This window comes from Myxine glutinosa, chromosome 8 (genome assembly GCF_964187855.1).
Source record: "Myxine glutinosa chromosome 8, kmMyxGlut1.1, whole genome shotgun sequence".
Taxonomy (NCBI): domain Eukaryota; kingdom Metazoa; phylum Chordata; class Myxini; order Myxiniformes; family Myxinidae; genus Myxine; species Myxine glutinosa.
Window position 1 is genome coordinate 110134810 of NC_136268.1, and position 13415 is coordinate 110148224.

Genomic DNA, 13415 nt, shown 5'->3' on the forward strand with positions numbered 1-13415 from the left:
TTTCTTACCAGTATCACGCATGTAGGCAGTCATTCTCATACATAAAGGCAGATTTTGTAGATGAAGTGGGTTGTTTTCAAAAAAATTCGACTTCACTTAACAAAATATTTATGCAAGTTGAACAAAATATTTATGTTTTTGTCAAGTCACACCCTGTGACAAATCAGACTCTAGGTTTCCTGTTTTAAGCAAGGTCTTTGATTCAGTAGAATCAACATGCATCCATGACACTTTTTCTTTGGCTCTTAACATTATGAAATGAAGTGCAGTTTCACGTTTCTGTTTGTGCATAATTATGCCACCAAGTTATTCATCATCACCGTCATCCATATCAGAGTCAGTTAATTTCACTTCTGGATCTTCTTCACTGGCTTGGTTGCTGCACATTTGTAGTTTGCACATGTCTGTGCACTTCAGGCCATTGCTGAGGCAGTTACATGCTGGTAGTTTGCATGACCGCACACATTTGCAGGAGAGCAGCTGCAGCACAGCATCTGGTGCAGGCGAGCCATGCATCCACTCAACAGCCAGCTTCCCATCAGCATTCAGAGTTCGTATCAGTTCTGTGTTTCCTGTCAAAGACTTCACAGCAAATGGGAGAAGTATGTGCTTGGGTGGCTTTGTCTTGCCACGGGTGACAGCAAAGACCAAATCACTGCCAAAAGAAGTGGCAAGAGGTTGGACTCTCTTGGAGAGATTTGCACAGTCACACTCTCCAGTCAGCAGGGTATACAGGAATTCCTTGACCAATTCAGGAATGACACTCTGCTCTGTATTGGGTGGCCATGCTTGCCTGACGTCTTGCTTCTTGATCTGGTTCCTCAGCTGCATTGCTGCTTTGGTTAAGACATCTCCAGAGCTGGCAGTCCTTGCTTCTTGCAGACCCTGCTTCATGTTGTGGGCTTGTTTGGCAAGATCATCCATGGAAAGGCTGTCTGGATAGAGGAGAATCTTTCCTTTCTCATCAGAGACAAAGTGGAGTGATCCTCCCAGCTCACTTTCCAGCTTACGACGAACATGTTTCTTCGTTGAGGGTTTCATTTGGGTGATGCCATGTGCGTTCATGGATCTCTCTAGCCTACCTGTGAGGTCTGTCATAGGCAGTATTTCAGGATTGGGAAAGAATTCATTCCTGATATACAAGAAGAGTTCCTCGTAGGCTTGTCTCACTGCTTCCTCATACTCTGCATCCTCTCTTTGTTCATTCTCCTCACCTGCACCAGAGCTGGCAGAAGACCCGTCTTTTGTGTACAGTTTGTAGCATGACTTGTGGTAATGTCCCTCTGCAGCAACAAGGTCTCTGCTCAGTAAGGCAAGGATTCTTGGATCCAGTTTTTTGGTTGCTGCGTTGCGAACCCTGGCATTTGCACGTAACTCAACACACTGGATGAGGGGTTCCCTTGTATTGTGTCCTTTTAGGTATCTGCTCGACTTGTTGCAGAAAATGCAGATTTTATCATACACTCTTGATGTACCTGGCGCATCCCTAGCTGATCTTCTCGAACTGACCTCTCCAGGTTCATCTTTGGGGTCTTTGGAAAGGAGAGAGTCAAGAGACTTCTTCATGGTGAAAATGCTACAGCATTTGTGATGATACTGCAATTGTGGTATTTGTCCTTCTTCAATGCCTTTGGCTATATCCAGAAGTGGAGCATGCTGTCTGATCTCTGCAGCCCTGAGCAAAGTGTACCATGAGTCCAGATCTTGTGGTGACACCAGGGAGTCGGAGTCTTCATTAGAGCAATGAATGATACAGTCTGTGCGTGCTCGCTTCCTTGGCAGGGTGGCACCTTCATCTCTACTTGGTGGATCCATCATGTACACCTCAGGACGTCAGCACATTACAGTAGACACCTGCAATGTACAAGCAGCAATCCGTGTTCCAGCAATCCAATGCATTCTTTGTTCTGACAGTACCATTGAAAGCAAAACAAAATCTTATCTAAGATCTGCCACATCTTGACCTCACTGGTAAGTTAATCATAGAAAAGGAAAGGATGTTACTGTGGCGGACACAAAAGCCCACTGGCGTGGTGACATCATTCCACGCACGAAGTGGGCGGTGGCCACGCCCGAGGGGTAGGCATGGCCTCATGATATACACCGGGCGACCAGCCCGGAGGAGTTCAGTGTTACAGTGTAGTCTTACAATAAAGACATTTATATGTTACCGCTTGTCCGCTTCCTCCTTGCTCACAAGCAGCGCGCGTAACGCCGCGCTTTACTGGTGACCCCGACGTGATCTCATCCGACCGCGGCCCCCAGTTCACCTCGGAGCTCTGGGGGGCGGTTGCGCAGGGGCTCGGGGTCCGGCTGCACCGAACCACGGCCTACCACCCCCAGGCTAACGGCCTGTGTGAGCGATTTCACCGCTCATTGAAGGCCGCGCTCCGGGCCACCCTCCGCGACGGCGGCTGGGTCGACAGGCTCCCCTGGGTCCTGCTGGGCCTCCGGACGGCGCCCAAGGAGGACCTGCGCGCATCCGCGGCGGAGTTGGTCTTCGGGCAACCGCTGCGGGTGCCGGGCGAGTTCCTCCCCGACTCCACGGCACCATGGTCTGCGGCACAGCAGCGCTCCGCTCTGCAAGAGACCGCCCAGAGGTTCGCCCCGGTGCCAACGGCATGCCACGGGCACCCACCGACGCACGTCGCCCCGGAGCTTCGCACGGCGGAGTACGTCTTCGTCCGCCACGATGCCCATCGGACACCACTGCGGCCCCCGTACGACGGGCCTTTCCGCGTGCTGGAGACCGGGGCGAAGCACTTCACCCTGGACATCGGCGGTACTCCTGACCGCATTTCGGTAGACCGCCTCAAGCCGGCCCACCTCGATGTGGACCATCCACCGCCATTGGCCCGACCCCCACGTCGGGGCCGCCCTCCTGCGGGCGGACCCCCGGCACCGCCCAGCCCCACCGCCACGGCGCCCCCCGGTCCTGCACCCATCCCAGGGGCAGCCAGGGGCATCCCACCTGGTATCCCTGCACCCCGGACGCCGCCGATCACCAGGGGGCGCTTCGGCCGGGTCATTCGTCTGCCCCGCAAACTGGCCCTCCAGGTGCGCGGGAATTCTGGGGGGGCGCGTGTGGCGGACACAAAAGCCCACTGGCGTGGTGACATCATTCCACGCACGAAGTGGGCGGTGGCCACGCCCGAGGGGTAGGCGTGGCCTCATGATATACACCGGGCGACCAGCCCGGAGGAGTTCAGTGTTACAGTGTAGTCTTACAATAAAGACATTTATATGTTACCGCTTGTCCGCTTCCTCCTTGCTCACAAGCAGCGCGCGTAACGCCGCGCTTTATTACCATAGTTAACTGTTCTTAACTAATCAAACTTAATTAACCTTAATTAGAACTGCAAAAGATAACTTACATAGCCAGATATCTCACCAGTTCCATCAAAGGAGCTGAAAAAAAAGCTTACATCTATCCGCAATTAACTCTTCCTAGAAAAAAAGCTGAACGTGAGTACACAATTATCCAATAAGAAAGTACAGACAAATAGGAAATGCATTTATTTTGCTCTGATGTTTAATAATTACAATATAGTAGCATTTCTCACATGGTTTTAGTTCTATATTGACTGAAATTAGATGTGATCTTTGCATACCGCAAGATTTAAATGAATTACGCAATGCCGCTATTGGGTGAATTTGAAGTTTTTACAAAAAACTGACAAAGCTGCCAGTGTGGAAAGGCTATCACATCTTAATGTACTTATATTGACCCAATAAACATTTTAGTACCACTTAGGTTTGGTCACCCCAGGTGGTACCGATATCTGCTCTGGCCCATGGACTAATGTTCTATTTTCACGTTGACACATGTTCTATACTGAAACGCAAAAGAAACTTACCACCTTTGAAACCTTTAAATATCAACAATAACACTGCGTGTAGTAAATGTGTGAACTTATTTGCGGACAATAGTGTCCTCACTGTCAGACAAAACGGTCACGGATGGTCACTTGAACCTTCAATGGTCACTTCATAGCACAGCTGTTGAACAGCCGTTTTGACTGTCAGTGATTAGCCAAGGGGTATGGGATTATTTTAATGAGCTGCACGTGATGTCTTGATATTGGCTTTAAAAAGGCCAGTGCAAAATGGGCATTTTGACCGAAAGATTTGACCATTTTGACCATTTTGACCAACTTCAAAAAGACCGAAAATGCAAAAGAAACTTACCACTTGTTTGAAATGTAATAAAATTGTAACAGTTCAAAATAAAACAAACCAACAATTGCTAATTGAAACATTGGCATTTTATTGATGACATGTCAAGTTTTTGACCAAGATACACCATCTCATCAGTTTGTTCTACAGTACAGAACAGTCAGTCAGTGCAATGTCAGTCCCCTTTCAATAGCGTGTGTGGCCACCATTGTTTTGGATACAGGCAGTGCATCATCGGCGTATACTGCCTACCAGTCTTTGGATGGATTGCTGCTGGATTCTGTCCCACTCAGTCCTCAATGTCTGAAGCAGCTCTGCCCATGTCCTGGCCCTGCCAACTACGCGTCTCCCAAGCTCATCCCACAGGTGCTCTATGGGATTCAGGTCAGGGGAGAGCGCAGGCCACTGCATGGTGTTGATGTTCTCGCCTTGGAGAAATGCAGTGGTAAAGCGAGCAGCATGGGGACGAGCATTGTCATGCTGAAAGGTTCTCAGTTCTGGGTGGTCTAGCAGGAATGGCAGCAGATGAGGTCGCAGGATGTTATCCACATACCGCTGGGCGTTAAGATTCCCATCCACAACCACCAGTGGCATCCTGTACTGGCCTGATATGGCGGCCCACACCATCACACTTGGGCCACCCCACCTGTTGGCTTGACGCACGCAACAATCGGCATATCGCTTGCCAGTTCTTCTCCAGACACGCTCACGCCCATCAGGACTGTCCACACAGAACCTTGACTCATCGCTGAAAGCGACCTCGTTCCACTGCGCCAAGGTCCACCGCTGATGCTGCTGGCACCATCTCTGTCGGTTGCGGCGATGGGCAGCCGTCATCACGGGGCCTCTGTATGGTCTTCTGGCAGTCAGGCCATAGTCATGCAGTCGTTCTCGTGCAGTATCATTGGAGATCCGTGGGTTTGCACGCCCGGAGTTTCTGCCGCAGTGCGGGATGCTGGACGGAATCGATCCCGCAGGTGACTTCGGACCATCTGCCTGTCCTGCCTTGCAGTGGTGACTCTTGGCCTCCCTGATCGAGGTCTGTCATCTGCAGAGTTGTGGAGGGTGTCTCTGTCCACCAGGGCCGATATCGTCTGGTGTGAACAGCCAAGGCGACGTGCCACCTCACGGTAGCTCAGTCCGCCTTGCAGCATGCCCAGGGCACGCTGACGTTGATCCCTTGACAATCGTGGCATGTTGATTGAAATGCCCATTTTGCACTGGCCTTTTTAAAGCCAATATCAAGACATCACGTGCAGCTCATTAAAATCATCCCGTACCCCTTGGCTAATCACTGACAGTCAAAACGGCTGTTCAACAGCTGTGCTATGAAGTGACCATTGAAGGTTCAAGTGACCATCCGTGACCGTTTTGTCTGACAGTGAGGACACTATTGTACACAAATAAGTTCACACATTTACTACACGCAGTGTTATTGTTGATATTTACAGGTTTCAAAGGTGGTAAGTTTCTTTTGCGTTTCAGTATATATTCACATTGACACATGTTCTATTTTCACGTTGACACACACAGGGGCAGAATTATCCCCATGTCCACTTGCTTTTGTTTGCACACATATTTTCACATGTTTTTGGAAATGTTGCTTTTGAAATGTCAATTTTGGAAATCTAGCACATATTGCTCTTGGTAATTTTTGACTTAAAGGGGAGGATGTCATGTATGAAGGTGCAAACATTCACCGTTTTATCCCGACACTGTTCCTGCGGGTTTATTTCCATTTCCGGAAGTTACAGCCCAGTTACGACGGCGCTGGGGTGAATTGGGCCTGGATCTGCAGAGTGAATAAATGTGCAACAATCGATCGTAGTCTGTCGAGATACCTTGCAGTATCTAAGGCACGTGATATGTCAAGGGAGACAGCTCTGATTTCCTGTTTGGTATTGAGCACCTCCATCCATTGTTGACACAGCAGAAGCAGCATGTCCAGAGTAGAATGACCTGGTCTGAATCCAAATTGATGAACAGAGATCAATCCATTGGAGAAGAGGAGATTTGATATCCGAAGCAATGATGGATTCCATGACTTAGCTGATAATTGGGAGCAGGCTGATTGGTCTGTAGTTGCAAGGATCTGTTTTTGCACCTTTTTTGTGTAAAGCAGTAATGTATGCTGATTTCCAAGATGCTGGCAGATGACCTTGAGCAAAAGAGAGGGTGAAGATAACAGAGAGAGGGTGAGACAGAGCGGCAGAGCAGGATTTTAGGACCCGTGGGCTGATGCCGTCTGGTCCAGTTGCAGAATCAGAGTCGAGGTTTGACAAAAACTCCTCCACCTTGTCAGGAGAGAAGGACACAGCTGGGAGCAGCTGGGTTCGACTGGGTAAGGTGTGTCCAGAGAGAGATGGATTTGGGACACATGATTTTGAGGCAAACACAGAGTTGAGGCATTTGGCTTTGTCACATGCAGTGTCAACTGTGTAGCCATTTGAGGTAAGGGAGGGGATGGAGGGGGAACAAACACCAGAAACGGATTTGACCAGACGCCACCAGGATTTGGAGGTAGGAGACAAGTTTGAGAGTTCATTCTTGAGTGAGGAGAGATAGTGCTTCTTGGCACCCCTGAGGGTAGACACACACTTGTTCTGAGCTTTGTGGAAGGAACTGAGATCGCCTTCAGTTGGATTTGCCTTCCAAGAGGCAAAGGCAAGTTGTTTCAGGGCAACTGCCTCACCACAAGATTCAGTGTACCATGGATGGGAGGAAGGGTAAGACAACTGAAGACGAGATGGGATAAATCTGTGCATGAGAGAGAGCAGTTTACTTTGGAAGAATTCCCAGGAAGAGTTGATGTCAGAGGCAGTAGAGATGGGAGACCAGTCCAGATGATTGATGGCTGCTTGAAGACCGTGCCAGTCGGCCTGAGTGAAATGCCAGACTCGTCGACGCTGAGGAGGCTCTCTGAGAATGGCCAGAGAGATATCCACTTTAACAAGCACATGCTCAGAAGAACCGATTGGAGCAGAAGAAGAGCAGCAGACATTTGCAGGGAAGTTTGTCATAACCAAGTCTAGAAGAGAAGATACTCCATTGACTGAGATCCGGGTCGGGAATTTCACAGATTGTGTCAGTCCCAATGAGTCGCAGAACTCCTTTGCTGAGGTGCCCTGGCTGGTGAGAGAGGAACCCACACCCAGCCAGCTGGCATGATGACAGTTGAAGTCACCACATATGAGGAAGAGAGAGTTGGGATGAGTGGATAGAAGTCGGTCCATGTTGTCAGACAGTGAAATGTAAATGGAGTCATCACTGTTTGGAGGACGGTACAGAACACATATGAACAAAAGGTGGGAGCGGAGAGGATGCCATAGCCAGAGGTACTCCAGGGGGTGGGGTGGAGAGAGGGCAGTGCAAGGAGAGTGAGGAAGAGAGTTGTTGATAAAGATTGCAACCCCACCACCAGGATGAGGCTCAGGTCTATCATACCGGAGGAGGGAGTAACCAGGCAGAGATATTAAGGAATCAGAGACATCTTGAAGGAGGAAAGTTTCTGTAAAGCAGATGAAGTCTGGATTGTCAGAAGCAACCTGAATGGAGAGATCAATCAGGTTTTGGCGAAGGCCCCTGATGTTTGAGGTCCAGACCGTTAATGAAGAGGGAGGGGGTGCATTGGGTGCAGGACATGGGAGGGGAGGGATAGGGTCAGATGATAGATGAGAGGGGGAGGTAGGGAGAGCTGTTGATCGTGTGTCAGAGATTGCAGAAGAGTTTTCAAGAGATTGAAGGATGAGGAGGACAAAATGTTTGATGGTGATGGGATGAGGCACAGTGAGGGGTTGTTTGAGTGGGGGGAGGGGGGGGCAGAGGAAAATAGAAGGTTGGAGGAGGTGGAGGTATGAGGTAGAAGTGAGACGAAGTGGGGAGGAGGCAGCTTTGAGGAGGAGGGGGGAGCTGGAAGAATTTGAGAAAGATGGTCGGTGGGGGGGGGGGGGGGGGGGGAGTTTTGAATGGGAGAGGTTGGGGGGGAGTTTTGAATGGGAGAGGTTGGGGGTGCGTTTTGAAGGGGAGGGGTGAGGGGGGGAGTTTTTAAGGGGAGGGGAAAAGTAGGAGATTTGGAGGGGAGTCGCGAGGGGGGAGTTTAGGAGAGGAGGGGCGAGGGCATAGAATTGAAAGGGAGGTGGGAGGAGTGAGTTTAGGAGGGGAGGTGTGAGGGGGGAGTATAAAGGAAATAAATGGGGGGGGGGGGGATTTAAAGCGTTCGACAAAGAGTAGATGCTCGTGGGAGAAGTGAAAAATCTAAGAAACAAGCAATACAGCGAAGGAAAGAACGTAAATTAACAAAAACACCGTCGGGGATAGCCTCAGGTTACAAGGCCGTGCACGCAGAGCGAACAGAAAACGATTAATTAATAACAAGTTACATGGAATTACAAACCAAAACTAACTATAAACACTCAAAACACATAAACAATAAAACAACGAGTGGGAAATTTGACAAACACACGAATGACACGAATGTCTGTCTGACTGTGAACAAGATATCTCAAAAAGTTGTGGACGGATTTGGACGAGATTTGGCAGAGAGGTAGTGTGTGTGACACGGACGAAATGATTAGATTTTGGTGAAGATCCGATTTCTGATCCGGCTAGTTGAATTTTTCAAGTGAATCTTCACAATTTGGAGATTGGACCAAAAACGATATATAGCAGGATATCTCAAAACGTTGTGGACCGATTTGGACGAAACTTAGTGGAGAGGTTGGATGTGTGAAAAGGACGAATCGATTCGATTTTGGTGAAGATCTGAATAAGGATTCGGATACGAGCAATATTTACTTTTTAAGTGATTCTTCACCATTGGGGGATCGGGTGAAAAGCGATGTATAACATGATATTTTTAAAAACGTTATGGACGAGTTATGACTAAACTAGGTGGACGAGTTGGCGAGGTGACGAGAACAAGCCGATTAGATTTTGGTTCAGGTCCGAATCCAGATCCGGCCTATCATTGGGATACAAAACAAACTTCAGCATGGCGGAGGTATGCTCTCTACCGAGTAACGTTATAGTTTGCCCACCTGGAACGAAGTTCAGGGGAGCTTATGCGATGGCGCGTTGTCCGTTCATCAGTCCGTCCGTCCGTCAGTCTGTAAACACTTTCAATTTCTTTCTTTCTTTCAAAACACCCGAAACCGCTGATGAGATTGCGACCAAATTTGGCACAAATGATATATGTTGTGTTGTGACTAAAGTTTGTTCACGGCATTAAAAAAAATTGGGGTCTAAGGGGGTTTACCAGGGTCAAAGTGGATCCAGGTTTGACCCCCCAAAATAGGAATTTGCTTTTTCCTCTGAAACTACACACACTATTTCAAAGAAACTTGACCACAGTCTTCACCACCCGTGCTGTACCAAAGTTTGTTCACGGCATTAAAAAAAATCTGCCCCTTTGGGGGTCTACTGGGGGTTGCCCCCCAAAATAGGTATTTGCTTTCTTCTCAGAAACTACACACTTAATTAGTATGTACCAAAGTATGTTCACGGCATTAGAAAAATTGTTGTCTTTGGAGGTATATGGGGTTGGGTAGGGGTAGTTGCCCTCAAAATAGGTATGTTTTTCTTTGTTTGTTTAAAGTCTTATGATTATGTTCGTATGATTCTACATGCTTCCCTGTCTTCTAGCAACCATTGAAATTGGTTTAAAATACCTTTCGTCAGTGCAGTATACTTTTTATTCTACCAGGTGAGCGCCAGGGGTATTGCCTCTATGTTTTTTTTTACTGTTTCTGTTTCTCTTTATGGATTTTCAGGATTGGATTTGATTGCCGAGTTGAAATCCCCACGATTGATCAAATCACATTTACCGTACAAGCTGCTGCCAAAATCATTCTTTGACAATGATTGTAAGGTAAGGGTTCAAATTCTGATCTTGATAAGAACATTTAATTAGACCGGCATTTTTGTCTAACTCAGCAACTTTAACCCTTAGTCAGCAACCCTAACAACACCATCCACAGCACAACCCCAATCAAACATTAAGATCCAATAATGGGAAATTAAGGGCAAATAGGAGGGAATGGAGGGAAGGTATTGGAGTGAAAAGGTGCATCAAAAAAAAAAAAATCAACATTTACACCATATGAAGATGTTCTTCATTCATTGTGGAAGGGGATGGGGAGGGGGTGTGGTTGCGTTTGCCTTTGAGGAGACAGCGTTTAACATGCAAAAGGCGTTTGAGATAGCTCACCACACCAACGGAAGGTTCAGAGAGTCGCAGTGAGGAGGTTTTTAATTGTATTTTGTGGCCACTTTTGGACTTTACATTTGTGTCTGGTTAAGTTTCAGGTCCTTACCATGCACTACATATGTCATGTTCTTTTCCAGATCATATATGTTGCTCGAAATGCAAAGGACGTTCTCGTCTCGTATTTCAACTTTGAGCGAATGGTGCAAGTTCAGCCGGATCCTGGTACCTGGGAAGAGTTCTTCACAAACTACCTAGCTGGACGTGGTACGTTCAAACTTACACTGTTCGTACATTTGTTAATTTGTCCTTGTTAAATTTGTCTACAGGGGTTGCTCTTACCACCCTTTGGCACGATTCACAAAGGGAAGAAGTTGTGAAACACTCAATGAATCATTCAATTGGTAAGGTGCTGAAACCGACTAAGGGAAAGGTGCTTCCAGCTCAAGACTCATCCTGCAGAGTTTATCTTCGGCCAGACCAGGTCGAGTTAAACTTAATTAGAAAACACCCATTAAAATATTAAATAAAATTGTAAGCCAGGAAAAACGTTTGTTTCATTCCTTAGGGATACAACATGTAAAACTGGCCCAAACGCCAAAACAAAACTCGCTCATTTTAAGTCGTACAAGCTAATGCGACCACTCATTCTTCTGGGAAGAACCCCGTGCACATGCTGGTCACACTTATAACTCACCTAAGTCTTTATAAGTTCATCAAATACTGACACCGCGATTGACATTCGCTGAGGTAAATGTTGATATATATTCTAAGGTGAAAAAAAAAACAAACAAAAAAACTTTTAAAGCATTACACGTATCAAACGATACATTTTATGAAACGGGGAGACCTAATACACACTTTGGTGGTTTTAAAATGACAGAATATGTCTTTATTAGAAAAAAGGAAAAAGAACCTTGAAGACGATGCTGCTAACAAAATACACCGCTCTAAAACATAACCACGAGTTTAAACTACATTTACAACAAATATGAAAACTATTTTCATATCACAATGTTAAATATAGAATATATAGAAGATAATGTTAAAAACAAAAATGAGGCCTATCTTCCAACGGTAAACAATCCTTCAAAAAAATCCTGGATCCGGAATAATATCCTGAGCTTCACCAAAAACTAATCAATTCTTCCTTATCCCAAGAGGAATCATCCCACCAACTTTCATCGAAATCCGTTGAGAACCTTTCCAGATATCTTGTTCACAAACACACGAACACACACGCACACGGACACGATCGAATGCATTACTCCCTGGCGGGAGTAATTAGAAAAATCTGAAAATGCAAAGCCCATTCGCATCCGCTTGTATTCAGATGTCTTCTTATTCTTCCTTATGCTAAATATGACGAAAACTTCTAAAACTAGAACGGCACTCGGTAGAGCACATACCTCCGCCAGGCTGAACAGTTTATGTTTTGTACCCCACTGAGAGGGCGGATCTGGATTCGGACCTGAACCAAAATCGAATCAGCTTGTTCTTGTCACGTGATTCCTGCCACCGCCCCCTGTCTTTGCCGCCACCCCAAACCCCCAACCCCCATTCCTCAGAAACTCCCTGTTCAAAGTTCTTGGCTATGTCTGGAGATGAAGGAGCTGGGGCTCCCACGTCGATCGGAAGAATGGACGCGACAAAAAGCTGGAATTCATCCGAGTTGCTTTAATCAAACCAAACACTCAGGCACTCTGAAAAGCCCGTTTATCGGGCAGCAATATATATACATATTATCCCGGAGCGTTTGCCCAGGAAAGGCGAGAGGGGGCGTGGCCCAGCGTCCTGGCTGCGGCCTGGCAAGTTGAGGGCGAGCCTGCCCGGGCATGCCCGGGCATGCCCGGGCGTCCCGACCGAGGCCTGGCAAGTTGAGCGCGGGCCTGCCCGGGCGTCCTGGACGAGCCCGGCATGGTGATCGCTCCGCGTCCTTGATAGGTGCAAGGCGATTGTGAAAACCCAGCGGTAGCCGCTACACACGTCCCCCCAGAATCGACTTGCACCGGCAGGGTCAATTTGAGGGGGGTCCTGATGACCCGGCCGAAGCGACCCCTGGCGGGTCGTGGGAGGGGGTCCGGTGTGGTGGTGGGCGGTCGAGTGGGGGGCACCGTGGACGGGGGGCGGCCTCGCCGCGGCGGAAGGGCCACCCGTGGTGGGTGGTCGACGTCCACGTGCGCCGGCTTGAGGCGGTCCACCGCAATCCGGTCCGACCTGCCGCCGATGTCGATGACGAACGACTTGTCGTCCCGTCGCAGCACCCGGAAGGGCCCGTCGTACGGCGGCCGGAGTGGCCCCCGATGTGCGTCGTGACGCACAAAAACATACTCCGCTGTGCGAAGTGCTGGGGGGACGTAGGACTGGGGGTCACCATGGTGGGATGTTGGCACGGGGGCAAACCGTCGGGCGGCCTCCTGGAGGTCCGAGCGCTGGTGAGCTGCGGACCAGGGACTGGTAGCGTCGGGCACAAATTCGCCCGGGACGCGTAGCGCCTGGCCATAGACAAGCTCGGCGGTGGATGCCTGGAGGTCCTCCTTGGGGGCCGTGCGGAGGCCCAAAAGGACCCACGGCAGCCGGTCGGCCCAACCGCCGTCTTGAAGGCCGGCCATGAGCGCGGCCTTCATGGAGCGGTGGAATCGCTCGTACAACCCGTTTGCTTGGGGGTGGTAGGCCGTAGTACGGTGGAGCTTGACCCCCAGGTTGTGGGCGACCGCGCCCCACAGCTCGGAGGTGAACTGTGGTCCGCGGTCTGACGAGATGTCCGCCGGTGCGCCGAAGCGGGCGACCCAGGTGGCGATGAAAGCCTGCCCCACGTCGGCGGTGGTGGTGGAGACGAGGGGAACGGCCTCTGGCCACCTGGTGGTCCTGTCCACCATGGTGAGCAGGTGTGTGAACCCCCGTGACGGGGGGAGGGGGCCCACCAGATCCACGTTGACGTGGTCGAAACGTCGTTCGGGCATGGTGAAAGGTGCCAGCGGGGCCTGGGTGTGTCGGTGGACCTTGGCCCGTTGGCAGGCCGTGCAGGTGCTGGTCC

At 49.2% G+C, this 13415-nt stretch overlaps 1 protein-coding gene across 1 annotated transcript in view; it reads left to right on the forward strand.

The window, feature by feature from the left end:
* Window positions 1-13415, forward strand: part of LOC137432841 (sulfotransferase 1C1) — a 102237-nt gene that overhangs the window by 58453 nt on the left and 30369 nt on the right. The window contains exons 2-3 of the mRNA XM_078783673.1: window positions 9945-10042; window positions 10519-10649. Coding sequence (XP_078639799.1) covers window positions 9945-10042; window positions 10519-10649 — 229 coding nt within the window. The remainder of the gene's footprint in view (window positions 1-9944; window positions 10043-10518; window positions 10650-13415) is intronic.